The sequence below is a fragment of the Amphiura filiformis genome, chromosome 12 (assembly GCF_039555335.1).
Source record: "Amphiura filiformis chromosome 12, Afil_fr2py, whole genome shotgun sequence".
Lineage (NCBI taxonomy): Eukaryota > Metazoa > Echinodermata > Ophiuroidea > Amphilepidida > Amphiuridae > Amphiura > Amphiura filiformis.
This window is the reverse complement of record NC_092639.1, coordinates 38,896,644-38,914,888: the sequence shown is the minus strand read 5'-3', so window position 1 is coordinate 38,914,888 and position 18,245 is coordinate 38,896,644. Positions and strand designations below refer to the sequence as shown.

The window sequence follows — 18,245 nt, the reverse complement described above, 5'->3', positions numbered from 1 at the left end:
ATTATCATAACCCTATTATCATAACCACTTTGCATTATCATGCTAAACAGGTTAGAGCGCCAAATGCATGGTGGATATGTTTGCAAAGGTTGCAGAATTTTATTGATGTTGAGCTGACTGACTGAGGTAGCCTGTGTGCCCCTTGGCTTTTCAGACTGTGGTAGCTTACTAATCGCCAGCACAGCATGGTGTACATGTGATCCTAGCTTTGGCAGAAAACCAACATCTCACAGTCTGTCACAGAATTTTGCAGTCAATACAGCGATCGTGAATTGATTGAGGGTGTGTGCTGTTGATATTGGATATTAATAACCTGTCTGGGCCCTGGTGTGTATAGCTACATGCTCAATACGATAGATCCGGATCTTATACATGTGGTTGACATAGGGATGATCCTTGATTGAATGTGTATATCTACATGTATGTTTGTATAGGCTACTACAGCTGATGTCCATAGCATCTGGATGATATAGCACAACTTACTGTCTTCCAAAGTTGTGCTTGATTTTATGCACAAATCTCAGTGCAATTTATCGTGAGGGCATAGTGGAATTAGTGCCCGTGCTCCTTCAGTGCATATGCACATAGCTTGACTGATTACAAGGATACTGCACTGAAGTCTATACCCTGTGGCGCTTCCCATAATAACACGTGACTACAGCAAGATTTGACATTAACTAATTTAATTCAAAATGGACACTCCTTCAAAATTTAGAAATGTACCAAAGGTGAGTGGCAAGAATACATTAGATGTGTATGATAGTATGTGTTTAATTGATTATGGTGGAATTGTGAGTGCATGAAAAGTATCGGGAAAAAATATTGGGAGTGGGCAAGGTTGAGCATATGCATTTGATTTTGACAACATATCATGACATTTGAACTTCTTGGGGAAACCTCTAACATCCATGACAGCTAGCACCTGATCCTTCCTGTTTCTTACCTCTATTTATATAAACTAAAAGTGAGCGGAACTTGTAGAAGGGTGGAAATATTCTGCCAGATATCAAGGTGTATACATGAGCAAGGGGTCGGGAAATTGGATCTACAGGTTCCATCTGTCAGACTGTGGATATAGTAATCTGAGCACATGTGACAGACCAAAATATTATTGTCCATTAAATTAAAGGAGGATGGTCTGATCAACAACCTTATCCCCATTTTTCTCTGTCAATCCATCATGAGACACATGTATCAGTTGAAGTCTGTACCGGTATATTAAATTTTTCTCTGTCAATCCATCATGAGACACATGTATCAGTTGAAGTCTGTACCGGTATATTAAATTTTGAATTTTTGATATTGATCCTGTGAAAATATTAGGGCTGAAAGTCGGTAGATATTTTTATTGGGTTAACCCATGAATTTATTTACAAAGCACTTGAAATAATGGACTAGTGACACGTACAGCTGCAGCCATTTTATACTTTTCAACACATGTCATGTTACATGTAGCAGTGAGGACTTAGCATTCCTATGAATTTCAGAGTAAAATATGGCATGCCAAAAATAAAAAATTGCTTGCATCGATTCTGCAATATACCAACATTTCTATCAATAGCCTTTAAAAATTATTTGTAAAAAACCAGAGATTTTGGATATTAAACACCAATAACAGCTAGTATAGGCCTATTTATTGAGTGTTTTATGGTAGAAAATTGGATGAATAAGGCAACAGCATTTTTTCTGTGAAGGTCTGCCATGCATGTGCATGATATGCCATAACAATAAGAATTTTAAAATAATTTAATTGTTCATGGTATCATATCTAGCAAGCATTCCTTCAGATTATTGTAATTATTTTTGTCTTATTTAGATAAGGGTTAGTTACCTTTTAAAAATATGTACATTTTTATCGTAATCTATCTTTGGGCAAAGCAGTGAACATTTTTAATATACATGCAGCGGACATATTGTCTCGGAGTGGGAGTCAGAGTACCAATTTACATGCGATGAAAGTAAAAGTAAAGCGTCGTCTTTGCTGCATAAAGGCGCAGGATTGGTCATTGCACAAATAGCCTTCAATTGCAAGAAAGTGTGCAATTTGTATAAATAGCACAAATTGCACAAATAGCCAGTTGCTTAAGCAATTTTCACAAATTGCATAAATAGCCACAGGTGTTGCAATTTGTGGAATTTATGTCAGTAAATTGCACGAATAGCCTACAGTTGCAGGAAAGTGTGCAATTTGTACAAATAGCACAACTAGCAACGTATGTAAGCAATTTTTACAAATAGCATAAATAGCCACAGGTGTTGCAATTTGTGGAATTTATGTCAGTAAATTGCATTTAATAGCCTACAGTTGTAGGAAAGTGTGCAATTTGTACAAATAGCACAAATAGCAACGTATGTAAGCAATTTTTACAAATTGCATAAATAGCCACAGGTGTTGCAATTTGTGTATTTATGTCAGTCAATTGCACAAATTGCCTACAGTTGCAAGAAAGTGTGCAATTTGTACAAATAGCACAAATAGCCATGTACGTAAGCAATTTTTACAAATTGTAGAAATAGCCACAGGTGTTGCAATTTATGCAATTTATAAAAGCAGTGAGGACAATATCCGAGTTGCTTCCAGTAAGCGCTATTTGTGCAATTCGTGCAATTGGTGAAAAGAAAATTTAAGGAAGAATGATACGTACAGGATGTTTATGAGCAAAAAAGAAAATCCGTCAACCACCCTAACTACGGTTATACTCAACTTTTCCGGCTCGCGCTGCGCCATTTCTTTCGAGAACCGCTTTCATATCATCATCATCATCATCATCATATTCATCATTATCATCAGGGATCATATCGGAGTCATCATCATCCTAGGCATCATCATTATAGTCAAAAGCTGCGTCGGCAGTGTGATGATATTATATTCAATTCATCATCCGAGTCATACTGAATCTGAGGCATCGCCATCTTGTCATCCTCATCATCATGGTCATCGTGATCATCCAAGTCTTCATCGTCATCAACAATATTTTGATTTAGCTCTTATTCCTGCTAATAGGGAAATTAGACTCCCAAAATAGCGCTGTCCCATTGCTTTCGAGAACCGCCTTATTACAAACCGAGAAAATTTAAGGAAGAATGATAATGAGACGAGGATGTTTAGAAAGAAAAAAACAAGTCCGAAAACCGCCCTAACTACGGTAACACTCACCTTTTCGGGGCTCCCCTAATTTCATTAACGCAAATAAAATGACACCTTCATTCATTTTGTCATTATGTTTAGGCTTGGTTGGGGGAATGCTAATACAAAAAATTTCCCGGTTGATTTAGCCCTTATTCCCGCTAATAGCGTAATCATCGTCGTCATCATCATTATCATTATCATCATCATCGTCGTCAACATCATCATCATCATTTATATCATCATCATTATCATCATCATCATATTCATCATTATCGGAGTCATCATCATCGCCGCTGAGACTTGATGGCTTTGTTGTAACTCGCCTTTAACTAACTTATACATCGTGGGGGGTAATTGACAAAAAAAAACCCGTATCTCTGTGGGGGGAAACTCGCCTTTTGAACTCGCTTTTCGTCCATTCATTCCTGACCAACCGACCCTAGTTGAACACCAGTGATTGCGCTCATTCGAAGCAACTCAAATAAGAAACAAATTCGAGCATGTACATTAAAGCCAAGAATTTTCTGCTTTACAAATGCTAAATTCCGTTTTTCTCCGCTTTGTAATTTTAGCACATTTCTGACATCATAATAATTAAAATTGTTTGCAAACAATCCAAGAATAAACTGATTTTGCAGCCCGGCCAATGTGACGATCAACGATCATTGCGATGTTGCAAAGTTGGGATGGGTGATTGGGTATCATGGCTGCAATGGGAGGTAGGACAGGTGTTGTACGGTAAATCTATGGCGGATTTTACTTTATTTTGATGAATTAAGACCCATTTCATTTAGTAGTTTATTTATTTATTTTCAATTGTATTTTTTTCTTTTTCTAGGTCATTTTTGCTTATTTTTTTTTCTCAGAAATGCGTTTTCCGCTTTATCTCCGAATTCCGCGATTTTCGCGGAATTTCCGCAACGCGGAGAATTCTTGGCTTAATGTACATGATGCCGTTTCCACCAATTTCACAGACAGGCCCATACACAGGATTTCATTTAGGGGGTGCTGATTTTGAAACTGGAATTTTTTGCAGGGGGGGTAATTTCATAAATTGCACAAATTGCTGACGGCTAGAATGGACTTGGTGATCAATGTCATAATTTCTCATATAGTCGGCACGTTAAAGTCCTTTCCACCAATTGCACAAATTGCACAAATAGCGATCATTGGAAGCAACTAGGATATGAGAAAAATAATCTAAGTTCAAAATTGCATAAATTGCACAAATTGCTGACGGCTAGAAGGGACTTGGCGATCAATGTCATAATTGCTTATATAGTCGGCACGTTAAAGCCCTTTCCACCAATTGCACAAATTGCACAAATAGCGATCATTGGAAGCAACTAGGATATGAGAAAAATAATCTAAGTTCAAAATTGCATAAATTGCACAAATTGCTGACGGCTAGAAGGGACTTGGCGATCAATGTCATAATTGCTTATATAGTCGCACGTTAAAGCCCTTTCCACCAATTGCACAAATTGCACAAATAGCGATCATTGGAAGCAACTAGGATATGAGAAAAATAATCTAAGTTCAAAATTGCATAAATTGCACAAATTGCTGACGGCTAGAAGGGACTTGGCGATCAATGTCATAATTGCTTATATAGTCGGCACGTTAAAGCCCTTTCCACCAATTGCACAAATTGCACAAATAGCGATCATTGGAAGCAACTAGGATATGAGAAAAATAATCTAAGTTCAAAATTGCATAAATTGCACAAATTGCTGACGGCTAGAAGGGACTTGGCGATCAATGTCATAATTGCTTATATAGTCGGCACGTTAAAGCCCTTTCCACCAATTGCACAAATTGCACAAATAGCGATCATTGGAAGCAACTAGGATATGAGAAAAATAATCTAAGTTCAAAATTGCATAAATTGCACACATTGCTGACGGCTAGAAGGGACTTGGCGATCAATGTCATAATTGCTTATATAGTCGGCACGTTAAAGCCCTTTCCACCAATTGCACAAATTGCACAAATAGCGATCATTGGAAGCAACTAGGATATGAGAAAAATAATCTAAGTTCAAAATTGCTTATAAGGCCAGTACGTTAAAGCCCTTTTAACTTTTGCATTTACTTCTAGCTATTTGTGCTATTTGTACAATTTATATATGTGGCGAAATGTAAAATTTCCCTATACCTTAAGTATAGGAAATTTACTAAAACAACCAATCCTGCGCCTTTCTCCTTTGCTGGCAGATTTAGGAAATGGTTTCCTAGAATGATCATCTAGACAAATTATACCGGTATGCAGTACTAATAAATCCATCCAAGTGCTGTGTGTTTATACAAGTTTCGTCAGGTTGATTTTTGAATTGGATGAGTGTATAATATGAAAATTGGCTCCTTTTATGGTTAAATTGCTAATTGTTATATCTGGGACGATACAGAATATTATTAAGTGTCTCCAGTTATTATTAGATCATGAAGTAATCATGAAATAGCTTTCATAATTCTATTGCGAGTTTAAAGTTTAAACATAGTTATAAACTCGCTGTGGAGAACTGGAGATGATTCAAATTAATATTGTGAGCTAGTGTACAGGAGTTGTTCAATATAAATTTGATATTTTAACTAAAATAATTTATGGTGAAATGCAGTTATTGTCTATCCAGTGTATCCAAACATGGACTGATCCAAAGAATGAATGAGACAATAGCTAATTGTAATCTACCTCAAGGCTGGTCAAGCTATAGGCACATTCATAGGATTTGTAGAGGGTCAGAGATCTGAAATTGTGAGTTTTTCCAAGTATAAGTAAGGTCTTGGCTATGTAGCATGTAAAAATGGCAGAAAAGGTGATCCATTTAATTTGTGATTCATGTTTCTTTTAAATTCTGGTTTAGAATCTTGAGGAACATTTCAACATGTATGCACTCTCCCCCAGCCAGGACAGAGCTCAGTATCAAGCATCCTGTACAGTGGCATAAATTTCTTTTGACATTAGGGGGGAGGGTGGAAAAAAGTAATTGCTGACAGAATAAGTTTATGGTACAAATGCTCGTGAAAAATGTTGCCATTTTGAAACTTAACTGGTGAAATATGCTGCAAAAGAGGAATAAATTTGTGCAAATTGTGCAAAATTTAAGTGGCACTTTTTAGGCTAAAATGGCCAAATATGAGGTTAATTTGGTCAGAAACCCCCATACATGTATCAACATGGGGCTGGGGTCAAAATATGGACTATCCCTATCAAAATATTTGGGATAGGGGCGGGCTTATCCCTCCATCACTTATGTTCCTGTAGATTTATGAACAAAACCTCTATTTCAAGACACAACATAAAACACAACATAATGCAAGGTAATACTAATAGCTCAATAAACATACTTCAGCGAGTCAACATATATATTTGATTGCGCTCTCTCCTATAATAAAGTTCAAGCATCAATAACTCCTATATTGGCTGTCAAATCAATGGTGAATCTTGATTTTCAGGTCATTATCCTGACTACCGATTACTAGAATAAGACATTAGCAGTGAGTGAATGAAGCTATTATGTGGTTCTACTATTAATGACTTGTCTACTCCATGGTATTTGGTTACAGTCTGTTGCACTGAATTGTCTGTGTGGGTCAGGTGCGGTTATGGACAGAAGATATCATACCCTTCCCAGAATCCTTTCACCTCATTACAGCAAATGACACTCTCATTACTTTGTACAGGTTCCCTTCGTTTTCATTTTGAGAATAGACTGGCTTAGCATGGGTATATATATAATATAGTCAAGAAATAAACATATTTTGCAAGATCTGGATGTGCTCTGTTCATTGAGGTATATCGACCCACGATGCACCTAGCATATCAATATAGAAAAGTGAAATGGGAGAAATGCATCATGGGAAGTGTAAGATATTTTCTCTGGATTGTGGATGTCATCTGGAAGATGGGAAATATATTGTAGGTGGGAAGAGAGGATGGACATAATGATATTATGTAGGTCTCCACAGGCCAAGGAAAATAATGATAGTGATGATAATGATAGTGAATAGTTAGTGATGATGATGATGATGATGATGATGATGATGATAGTGATGATGATATGATGATGATGATGATGGAAATGATGATGATGACCATAGTGATGATGATGATGACAAATACTATTTTGGAAATGAAGTTGGCTCATTTTGGAACTACATATTCCTCCCACATTTTGATAACAAAAATTTAAGTAGGAAAAAAAAACACCACATTTCGCATTTGGGTTTTAACATTGCAAGGGCTTTGAGACAAACTATTAAATTATTATAGGCCGCCCTACATGTATTAAATTAAGATGGCATTTTCTTACCTGTAAAGCCTAAAATCATTTTGCCTATGTACATGTACAAAGTTTTATCTAAACTAAATTCTAAATTCTTGTGTCTGTACTCTAGTCCCTGATATGTCACATCCAGGATTTCATCTAATTTATTTATGAGGATGAGACGGGATATTATTAACAGATTTAACGTTCAAAACATTTCAATGTTGTGACAAATTAATGTCATAGAAATATATAACATTACCATGCTGATAGGAGACATGAATTCCCCAGAGCATGTAAGAGTAATGTCATAACAAACCACAGGAAAACGCTTATATTTTGGAGTACCGGCCACCGGGTATTTATCTTTTTAACAAGATGATATACATGTATGTAGACCTACATCTACATACAGTTTTTGAAGTTCCTTTTTAAAACGTATTAAATGCAAATTTCTGAATTTTAGCTCAATTTTCAAATTAAATTAAATTATGATATTGTCATCATGAGATGCAAAACACATGATAATTTGATATTAGCATACATGTACCCGCACAATTAAGTATTGCAGTGATGTTACATATGCTTAAGCCTATGCATGTAGTTTGATCAGCTCGTAATTAGCATTAATTTTTAGGCTTTTACCACTATGCTGAAAAGTAGACACACGTTACGAGTGATATAGTTGCCCTGTCTGGTCTATAATGTGTGTGTTAATAAACAAAGTAAAGGAATTGAATTAAAAAAATTGTGATACTTCTGGCGAGATGGTCGCAATTGATATATTGATATCCGTGATGTTTTAAGGCCCCAAACTATGGTTGGAAATGCAGAGTTTTTTCAAAGCTGTATGAAGTTTGTACATTTTACCTTTTGATGTGCTGCATCACATACATTACGATAAAGCAATTTAAGAGAAAGTATCAATTAAAGAAATCCTGCAAAATGAGGTTTATGTTTCTGCTGCAGATAAAAGAAAAGAAATATGGTTTCAATGAATATTTTAATGATGAATCTATGAAAACAATACAAGTCCAAATATTGGATACACTTCACTTGGGGTTTCCATTACAACCTGATGTAATTCAATCAATGTAATGTTGCATAAAGAAATTGATATTCAAGCAAAAAAGAGATGAGGATAAAACAATAGAAAATACAAGCAATTTATTATATGAAGTACTGTAGAGATATAGATCTGCATGGATCCGGGCTTATAACATAGAAATTAGGCATTTTCTAGAAACTTCATAATAACAATTTGATTTGACTTTTTAAATAAATGACTAGTTCTAAGATAGGCTTACATAGATTGCAAACATACATTTCTACAAGTACTCGGAAATATCAGATTTTTGAAAACGTGGAAGCACAATACGACATTGAGCAAAGGATGTATAATACACTGAGTATAACATTATCATCCCATCCTGAGTGTAAACGGTCATGCAATCCAAGATCTGTGATCTCAAGCAAACATTGAAATCAAATAATGACAGTTGTACTACTCACAGCAGCTGATAGGTGTATCCCATCATGCTCTGCAGTACCATAGTAGAACTGCACATGCCATTGAAAGTGTACACAAAATCCCTCACTTCAACTTTCAATTACTCGCTTATATCAGGGAGCTTAGACTTTCGCTTGAAAAAATATGATCTCTAAAGTATTGTGAAACTATCCATAGCTCTCAATATCTAAGCAGCTCTTGTTTATATTTTGTATACATTTGCTATGGAGCAAGCAGATAGACTGCAATGCATGATGGGATACTCCCTTTAGCTGCTGTATGTACTACTATTTACAATATGTAGGAAATATCAGCTGTTCAATATTCAATGTCAATTCAAGCTCCTGTTTGTTGCCTGGAAGGATTTGGGATATGCAAATGGCTGTAAAAATCACCAAAATCTTTGAAGAAATAACAGTTGAAATGGCAGCCATGGTGGAGGACAGTTCTAAGATAGCTTATGATGACAGAGGGACAGGTCTCTAGATCGATTCCACAACCATCACCTGTTTATTGTAGTATCATGCGAATTGCCCCATGTTACCAGTTATGGAGGACAGAATTTTAAATGAGTGATGTCATAAAATATACCCTCTTACCATTTTGGCCCATTTCCCCTCAAATTGCAAAACTATTCAAATCTGACTTTATTGCCAGTTAGAACTTTAAAGATTAGGATTAAGCTATGGTTAATTTGGCAAAACAGGATTTTTTATGTTTTGAAATCAAAAAAAAAAAAAAAAAAAAAAAAATTGTTTGGTTGCCCTTCAATACAAAAATGTGTAGGGTTGATAGGTCAATCCTTTTTTTTTTTTCATGGGCTCTTCCTCCATTTTTCCTTGGTTTTGAAAAGGCTAGTAATAGTATTGACAAATGCTTGAACATTTTACGGTAAAACATTGTGTTTTTGGACTGAATTTGATTGGAAATACTTGTTTTTAGTCAAATATGCATAAATAAAATGAGTGAATAATATTAAAATGTCCCTGATACTGTCAAGAGTTAAGGTTCCTTGATTAAAGTGATTGGAAAAAAAAGATCGAAGATTTCAAATTTTTTGGGTCGCTGGCACATTTTTGTTTACCTAATGCTTAATCTAAAAGTTCAAAAGATATATTTTGCAGCAACAGATGTTATTTTATGATATTAACTAAAGTGCAACAAGGAACATTGTAAAGTAGGCTTATACTAGTAATATGTAAGCTTAGCTGTGCATGCATGCATGATGTTTCCATAAGACCCCATTGAAGTATTCTAGCCATCTGGAAAGAAATGTCATATTTTAAAATGTTTGGTTGTTATTAATTTTCAAATATTAAAATAATCTTTATAATATGCCTAGATATTTTGTAGCATTTGGTTGATTGTTATATAATATAGGCCATGTCTGTGTATTTCAATCATGGTATAAAGTTATAATGCTATTAATTTAGAATTTAATACATGAGTCACCTCACCAGACCAGTATTATATATGCACGATCACTGTCAATTATCTTATGGGTTAGTATTTGAGAATGGTAAATTATTGGAGATGCCAGGTCAAATTCTTGCCCAGGAAGGTTATTTTCATCTTTTTAGACAGAGAAGTAAATGCACAAATTCACAATTTAGAATTTCAGATATTAGTTTAAATTTGAAATAAGTTGATGCCATTATTTGTTTAATATTTGCATCTTGACATTTTTTTGTTGAATTTTACCTGGTTAGGCCGCAAGTACACACTCAAGGAGATGCATCCTAAAGTCCGATTCATTCAGACTCCACATCGCGGCCACCAGTGGCAGCACCAGGAATTTCTTTTCGTGGGGGCATGGGGGGCAAAGTGAATTTCTGGGGGGCAAAATCAAAATTTGGGGGTTTTGCCTCAAAACTGGGGGGGCAAAGAAAATATTTGGGGTGGCAAATGCCCCTTGCCCCCCCCCCACCATAGCGCCGCCACTGGCGGCTGCTATATCATGGCCGCGGAGAAAACTGAACCAGGTTTTGTTTGGAGGTGAAAATTTTCATCGGTGGAAATTTCGTCGGCGATGAGATATCGCGGCTGTGCATGCTTGTGATTGGCTTCTGGAAAATCAAGATCGGCAGAATGACCATAAAAGGAGGTACAGAATTCACAGACGCGATATCATTGCAGTACATTTTAATTTAATTTCGCAATGCTGCGATGTTTTGCCGCATCACACTGCGATGTGGAGTCTGAATTAAACTTTAGCCTGTTGGTCATGTAATCAGGGGTAGCGCTAGGTTTTCAAACAATTAGGGGTCAAAATTTCAAATTTTGTGAAACTATGGCTTCAGAACAATAGAAATAAGGTGTTCAAATGACCCTTTAGCAACCTCTAAATGGTAATTTTGTGTGCCAAAAGCTAAAAGAATGCGCCTATGACCCCATGGCGCAAGTTGGCACTACCCCTGCATTATGTAATGAACACTTGAAAGAATATGGGAGCATGAAGCAAAGCAAATGCAATTTTTTGACTTGATGGATGATTTAACACTCAATCATTATGTTTCCCCACATTTGAACAAACATTTTATTTATAAATAGGCCCCATCAAATGTCATATTTTTTATGATAGTTAGCTCAAGCTGCACCATAACTTACTCTTCATTGATGTTACCAAGGTAACTAGCCTAGATGTTAGGTAGAGCAAAACCCCCAGAGCTATTGCAAGCTTACATGTACAGTAAGAGCTAGGGGAAACGTGATCGAAAAAGGCCGATTTATTTTAAAAAGATAATAAATTTGCATTCTTTCAATCCTGATTTTTCTTTAAAATATCCAAATTTGACTTTTTGCCATTATTTTACAAACACAAAATATTAATAATAATTATGCACCATACTGGATATATTATCCATTCATAAGCTCAGTATCTTACATTAGATATGTATCATAGGTGTCATCTTAAATCTACTTGTATTTTTTTTGGTATTTTTTCCTCTAACCCAGACCCTCCTACTTTTCAATACAGAAGGGGGCATGCACACTACATGCACTATGTAATGTTTGGTTGTAGAATTAAAGGGACAGGGTCATCCTTAGGGTCAAGATTTGGGGTGAAAGGTCAAGATTAAAGAGTCATTGAATAGATATATCAGGTTTCATGTGTTCAGTGATGATGTCAATATCAAAGGATCACAGCGTTGCCAAATTTGTGATTTGGTAGCCCAATTGGGTGACTTTGAAAATTGCACAGAGACCTTTGACAATTTCCTGTCCCATAGAAACCAGCAACGGTTAAGAAAAAAATTGAACGACTTTTCAACATTGGCTCAAGTGACTTGTAGTTTCCTGTCCCATAGAAACCAATGGTTACGAGAAAAATTGGGCGAATTTTCAATTATTTGACCCGCGAACCGGGCTGAAAATTGTTGGCAACCCTGAAGGATTAGCCGAATAGTACAGTGTGTAGCAGTCAAAATATTTTATTCTGGACAGAGTAATGCATTTTATTTTAAATCCTTAAGAGAATTTGCTGTATGTTTCTCAGTAGCCAGCCATAGAGCTCTTTAGAAGCCATTCTTTGATGGGGAAGTAGGACATGAGTGTGACTGTACTATGCAAGGGAATTACACTCTCCAAGGAGATTTGGAAGTATTTTCCTGGGAACAATTTTCACAAGTTACATTTGAATTATTTAATTACATACTGTACTTTTTCTCTGCTCTATTTGTCACAGTAATTCAGAGGGGATCACACTAAAGATAAAACTTAATGAATTATAGAATGATTTATGCCCATTGTTGATGCATAATACAAGCAGGAAAAGAAAGAAGGAAACCAATCTAGTAGGCCTACCTTGATGTCTGATAAACACAAATTACTACCAGTGACCCTGAAGGCTTTTGTTACCATGTAGCTACAAACCTTGACCTCAGCTAGGGTCAGTATATGGTAAGATTGCAGGAAATGCAACTTCTCTAGTGTGTCCACTGTCCACCGTCTGATATACTGCACTTTTGGAGGCTTCCACTGTGCTTCCACAGTGTTACCAACATTTTTCAGTTCAAAGGCATGGCAAATGGCTTGGCTGGCCCCACAATGAATGCCTTTCCAACAACTGCAAAAAAAAAGAAGAAGGATCCAGTAGGGCCTACCCGATATTTGGATGGTTTTACCCTAATTTGCAAAGAAAAATCGCCTAATTAGGCTGACACCATGTATTGGAGCTTATTGGGTGGAAGAGCACTTGAATAATAAAGCTTCCTATGCTTATCAACCAATCAATAAATGGCACAAAACTAATTGCAATTTGGAACTTCAGACTCTAGTAGCCCTACTACATGTAGTATAGGGCCTTTTGACTGTGGTGGTCCAAAACCATGCTATATCAAAAACCTGTGATTGCTATACTTTTTTTCCGGGTGGAGCGGTTGGTGGGTTTTAGCGGTTCTCGGATATAGTGTGTTTAAAAGGCCCTATAGTAGGGCTAGACTCAAATACCTTTATAAAAAAATATATAACCCCTTCCCCACCCACAGCACTCCATTTTTGGTACATGCAATAAAGCTTGGTGTCGTCAGTGACAGTTTCTCAGGAGAAACTATGGGCATGCCTTTATTCTACAATATCCCAATAGATGCGGTTATACGTTGCAGTGTGGCATCATTGATATCCAGCATGGATTCAAGGGGCTATGCTCACAGACTCTGTAGTTGAACTTGAAAGTAATTTATATATTAAGCTTTACATTATTAGTTTCAGGAGTAATCAGATATGTCAGCTCACATGCCTGGGGCACCTGCGACCCCATGTCACTGGCCAATTTACTAACCATCAAATTAGGGTATACTAACATGGATCATAGGTGCTGATGAGGTGCATGTAGTGTGTGGAATTTGCTACTAGGGATTGTAACACTGGGGCCATGTTGCTATATTTGTTGTGGTTTTGTCCAATTAGCATGTCGTTAGGTTATAGTGTAAATTAGTGTAATTAGTTCAAGTTTGGTTTTGCCAGGTCAAATATTTGTAATTACAAGCCTTACACACCTATGTGTGGGGACCACCTTAATTGTAAACGAAAGACATAATTCTAGTATGAAAGCAATAATGTGTGATTTGCATAAAGAATAGATTCCTATTTAAATGTTTGCTTTCACTGATCACATTATCCCCTTTTAATTTTGAGCCGATCAAATGAGGTATAACGAAGAAAATTGCAATTTCATTCCAGCGCCTACAATGAGTGTACTACGCTCACCGATCGTAACATGTAATACTACACGGACCATCACGCTCGACGTGTGTACACATTTAAGCTGACATCCATGGAAGATGTTAGCAAGCAGTCGATCAATGAACTCTGAATAAAACCGGGTTGACCCGGTTTTAATATAAAAAGTTAAATTTTACTGTTATTAAAGCACTTCAGGCTGTCTTTTACGTGGTATTTTAGTACAGCACTGGGCATTATAATTATGCAAAAAGTAGAAATCCGATTAAAATTGAGGGCATCGCTGTGAAGCAAATCACACATTATGGCTTTAAGCAGCAAGTATGATACCAACTTTGATGCAGGGTTTATAGTAAGATATAGAGTGTAAAGCAAATCGGCCATTGATTAAACATTTATACGAAAGGTATCATTATATAAAGCTGATCATTTTGTTTTTAAAGTCTAAAGATTTGAATACAAAAGTAGATAAACAAAATTTTTGCATTTCTAGTCAAATTTGATTCAAAATGGTATAAATTATGACCAAAATCTAGTCGTATTGACAAGAATTTAGTCAAATTAGATACAATTTAGGTCAAATTTTAAAATTATGTGAGACCTCTAAAAAATTCCTTAAAAAAGGAATGGGCACCGTAAAAATTGTTTAAATCTGGTCAAATGACTAGGTACATAGATTAGTACTTATCATCTTTCAACATGTTCACTGCCTGTCTGTTCAGATATACCATACAATATCACATTGTATATTACTCTACATGATAATGAAATTATGTTCACCATGCACACTATACATATAATTATGTACATGAAGATTGGCCCAGACTGCATTAGAGGTTTTATTTTGACTTATCCAACTCTAAGAATGAGAAGAGCTAATTTTCCCCACAAAATGTATGCACTGCTTGGGTAATCTTCCGGTGAAAAAGGTTATAAACAAGAAGTGCATGCTTGGAATAAGAATGAAATTCTTCTCCTATGTGATGATGTTTTGCTCCTTATCCAGGGAAGATGGGAAACTCACTTTCCATGACATGGTATACACTATGGACCACAATGGCCTCATCCCAATTGCATAGTTCAATAACCTCAATAAAAATCATAGTGCAAAATTTGACCTCAAGTTGCAGAGTATGAGTTTTAATACGCAAATATTCAGAGGTCATTCAATGAATGTACAAATGTATTAGGGTTAAAGAACTGTGCCCTGATAGATGAGCATGTTGTGGATCCTAGCGATACCTGAGGATTTAAAATGCAAGTACTCAATACTTCATCTTGTACATTTGCACCTTAGTTTGGATCTTGGGCGGAAATATAATATGTAATATAAATCTTTCATGCCTTCAACATGATGCTATCCCAACATGCTGCTACATGAGCGTGTTCATTCACCATGTTCACTAGCCTAGCCCATCAATTCAGAAATCAATGCCTTGTATGCTATGGTATGGCAAAATTGGCTAGGAAGACCTGTTAACGTTCAGACAATTAACTGCCGACAAACACATGTTGTCTATCAGATTTTTCCTCAGGATTTTTCCAGTTTGATATTGTTATACTGCTATCATAGTATGCTATGGTATGGTGAAATTGGCTAAGAGGACCTGCTAACGTTTAGGCAATTAACTGCCAACAAACGCATGTTCTCTATCAGATTTTCCCTGGGACTTTTCCAGTATTTGTATTCAGTGCAAATGGATACTGCTATTTAATTGAATGGATGTGTAGAACACTCCGGGGTACTCAAGTTTGGTTTTGGTAGGGACGTGCCGCTGAGATTTTGAAAGTGGACCCATAAATATACCAATTTTTCAAGAAATTTGGACCCATTGATATACCAAAAGTCAAAATTTTCGGCCGAATTTAACCAAAATTGTCTTAGTTTTTACAAATTTTGGGAAAAGTTTGGCTAGATTAGGCCCTTTACAATTAATTCTTAGTTTCCTGTTTCCCGTGCGCGTCCAAAGTAGAGAATTGCAAAATATTTAATTATTTTATTTTTATTTTGGATTTTCTCTTCAAATAACTTTTAATGACTTCCATTTGCTACTTTCTGACTTTGCTTGTATCAACTATAATGATGAATAAACAAAGAACATAACTGTACCATTACTTTTGTATAAAATCAAACATAGTTGTAAAATAATTTAATGCATGTTCCGATCAAAACAGGTTGATGTAGGATGCGACCACTTGTTTTAAAATAAAGACGATAATAGATAATTAATAATTAAAAGTCGCCTTTAATAGGCTTTGAAAAACGGGTCATTGATATACCAGAAGGCCGAAAATGCTACCCATGTTTGCGGCACGTCCCCGTATGATCATTTGTACTGAGTACCCCCCCCCCCCCGGGAGAACACTAGCATTGGTAATAAATGGAAGCCATTTTGGTTCATCAGCTAACCCTAACGGAAGCAAACATCAATTTATAAAGCAACTGCCAGTATCCCATGCAAGCCTCGAAATAAGCCGATCTGGACCAGGAGCCACTTTTTCCAAATGTGCGATAATCTAGTGAACCAGGAGCCATTTTTAAAGAGCCTGCTTATTTCGAGGCTTGATCCCATGGGATCTGTTTGCATCTTCATGCGAACACATACATGCACGGAAAGCTTGGCCGGCCAAGGTACACCCTGTGGCTCGCAATGGCCCCAGTTGCGTGTCTGGCACCTGAATGGTCTGTTATTCAAAATGCACCCAAGAAAAAAGGTGAAATCTTCCTTATTTCCTTCCTTTCCTTCTCTCTCTCTAGCTCCATGTACTAAATTGCAAGAATCTACAGTATCTGATTCCCTGCAGGGTGACAAACTGGAACCCAAAAAAACATTTTATGCAAAATAAAATTGATTGCAGAATAATAAAGTATAAACCTTTAGTATTTTCTGTTGTAATTCAATATTTGGACATATTATTATACTGATAAGTAATCTCATAAAAGTGTTGGCTCCATTGACAACTAAAGAAGCAAAACTTAGAAAATATTGTTGCTGTCAATAATAGTACTAGATTTTGTATTCAACCATGTGATTATTGGATTTAAAGATTAACTTTTCTTTAAAAACACACACTAAATATTTACATGCAATATTTAATCTGAAATTTGCCTTTTTTATGCTAACACAAAAGAGATTTAAAAACCCAAATCAATAAAAAGGTTAAATACACATTTGTTAATAGAAATGGCTTTCATCAGCTAAGAAAAGGCCATTTTATTGGTCACTAAATCGGTAAATGTATTAATATCCATTGATTTATACCCAAATTGTATCATGTATTGGAATTTGTAAAATAGTCACTACATGTATCACTATTTCATTATAGATATTGAGTACTTGAGCACTAGAATATTGAAACAGCATTTTTGATAATATTTTAAGATATTAGCTTCATTACTTGAATATCTAATGAAGCACGAGTTGAAAAGATACAGTAATTGATCTTTTCTCATCTAATCAAGCATATACTGTCATCCATTAGAATCCATATGGTGAATTTCCTTTTAGGGATCTAAAATGAGCGTTTATTGCGTTTCGACAGTATTTTTTGTAGGACATGAGAGCACCTCAGACCTATCGAATTGCATTCTGAATACGAAGCATGTCTTTCTGATATCAAATAATTTTCATTATTTGAAAATCACAATATAATGCAAATTTTTTTGACAAATTATAAAAATTTGATATTTTTCCTCGAAGTAAATTATATAAATCTAATGATATATTCTTAAAGTGTATGTAGCAGGAGGAAAAGCCGACGGTCAATTGAAAATTTTGACCTTTCATATTGAAGATATGGATTTTTTTCCCAAAAGACCTTTTTTTTTTGGTGTTTTGGGAAAAAATCCATATCTTCAATACTAAAGGTCAAAATTTTCAATTGATCGTCGGCTTTTCATCCCACCTACATACACTTTAAGTATAAATCATCAGATTTATAAAGTTTACTTCAAGTACTGTTAAATATCAAAAATATCAATTTTTAATGATTTGCCATAAAATGTGTATTAAATTGCTAATTTCAAAAAATCAAAATTATTTGATATCAGAATGACATTCTTCGTATTCAGAATGCAATTCGATATGTCTGATGTGCTCTGATGTCCCAAAATAAATACTGTCCAAATGTTCATACCCCAGCCCTTAAGGTGGCTC

The 18,245-nt window shown here is 35.7% G+C and overlaps 1 protein-coding gene across 4 annotated transcripts in view; it reads left to right on the top strand.

The window, feature by feature from the left end:
- Positions 1–18,245, top strand: part of LOC140166172 (dihydropyrimidinase-like) — a 125,523-nt gene that overhangs the window by 67,335 nt on the left and 39,943 nt on the right. Inside the window, exon 1 of one of the 4 annotated variants that reach the window (XM_072189571.1) lies at positions 32–728. The exons of the other annotated variants lie outside the window; for them this stretch is intronic. Coding sequence (XP_072045672.1) covers positions 693–728 — 36 coding nt within the window. The 5' untranslated portion in view covers positions 32–692. Of the gene's footprint in view, positions 1–31; positions 729–18,245 lie in introns of those variants that run through there. 4 annotated transcript variants of the gene reach the window in all.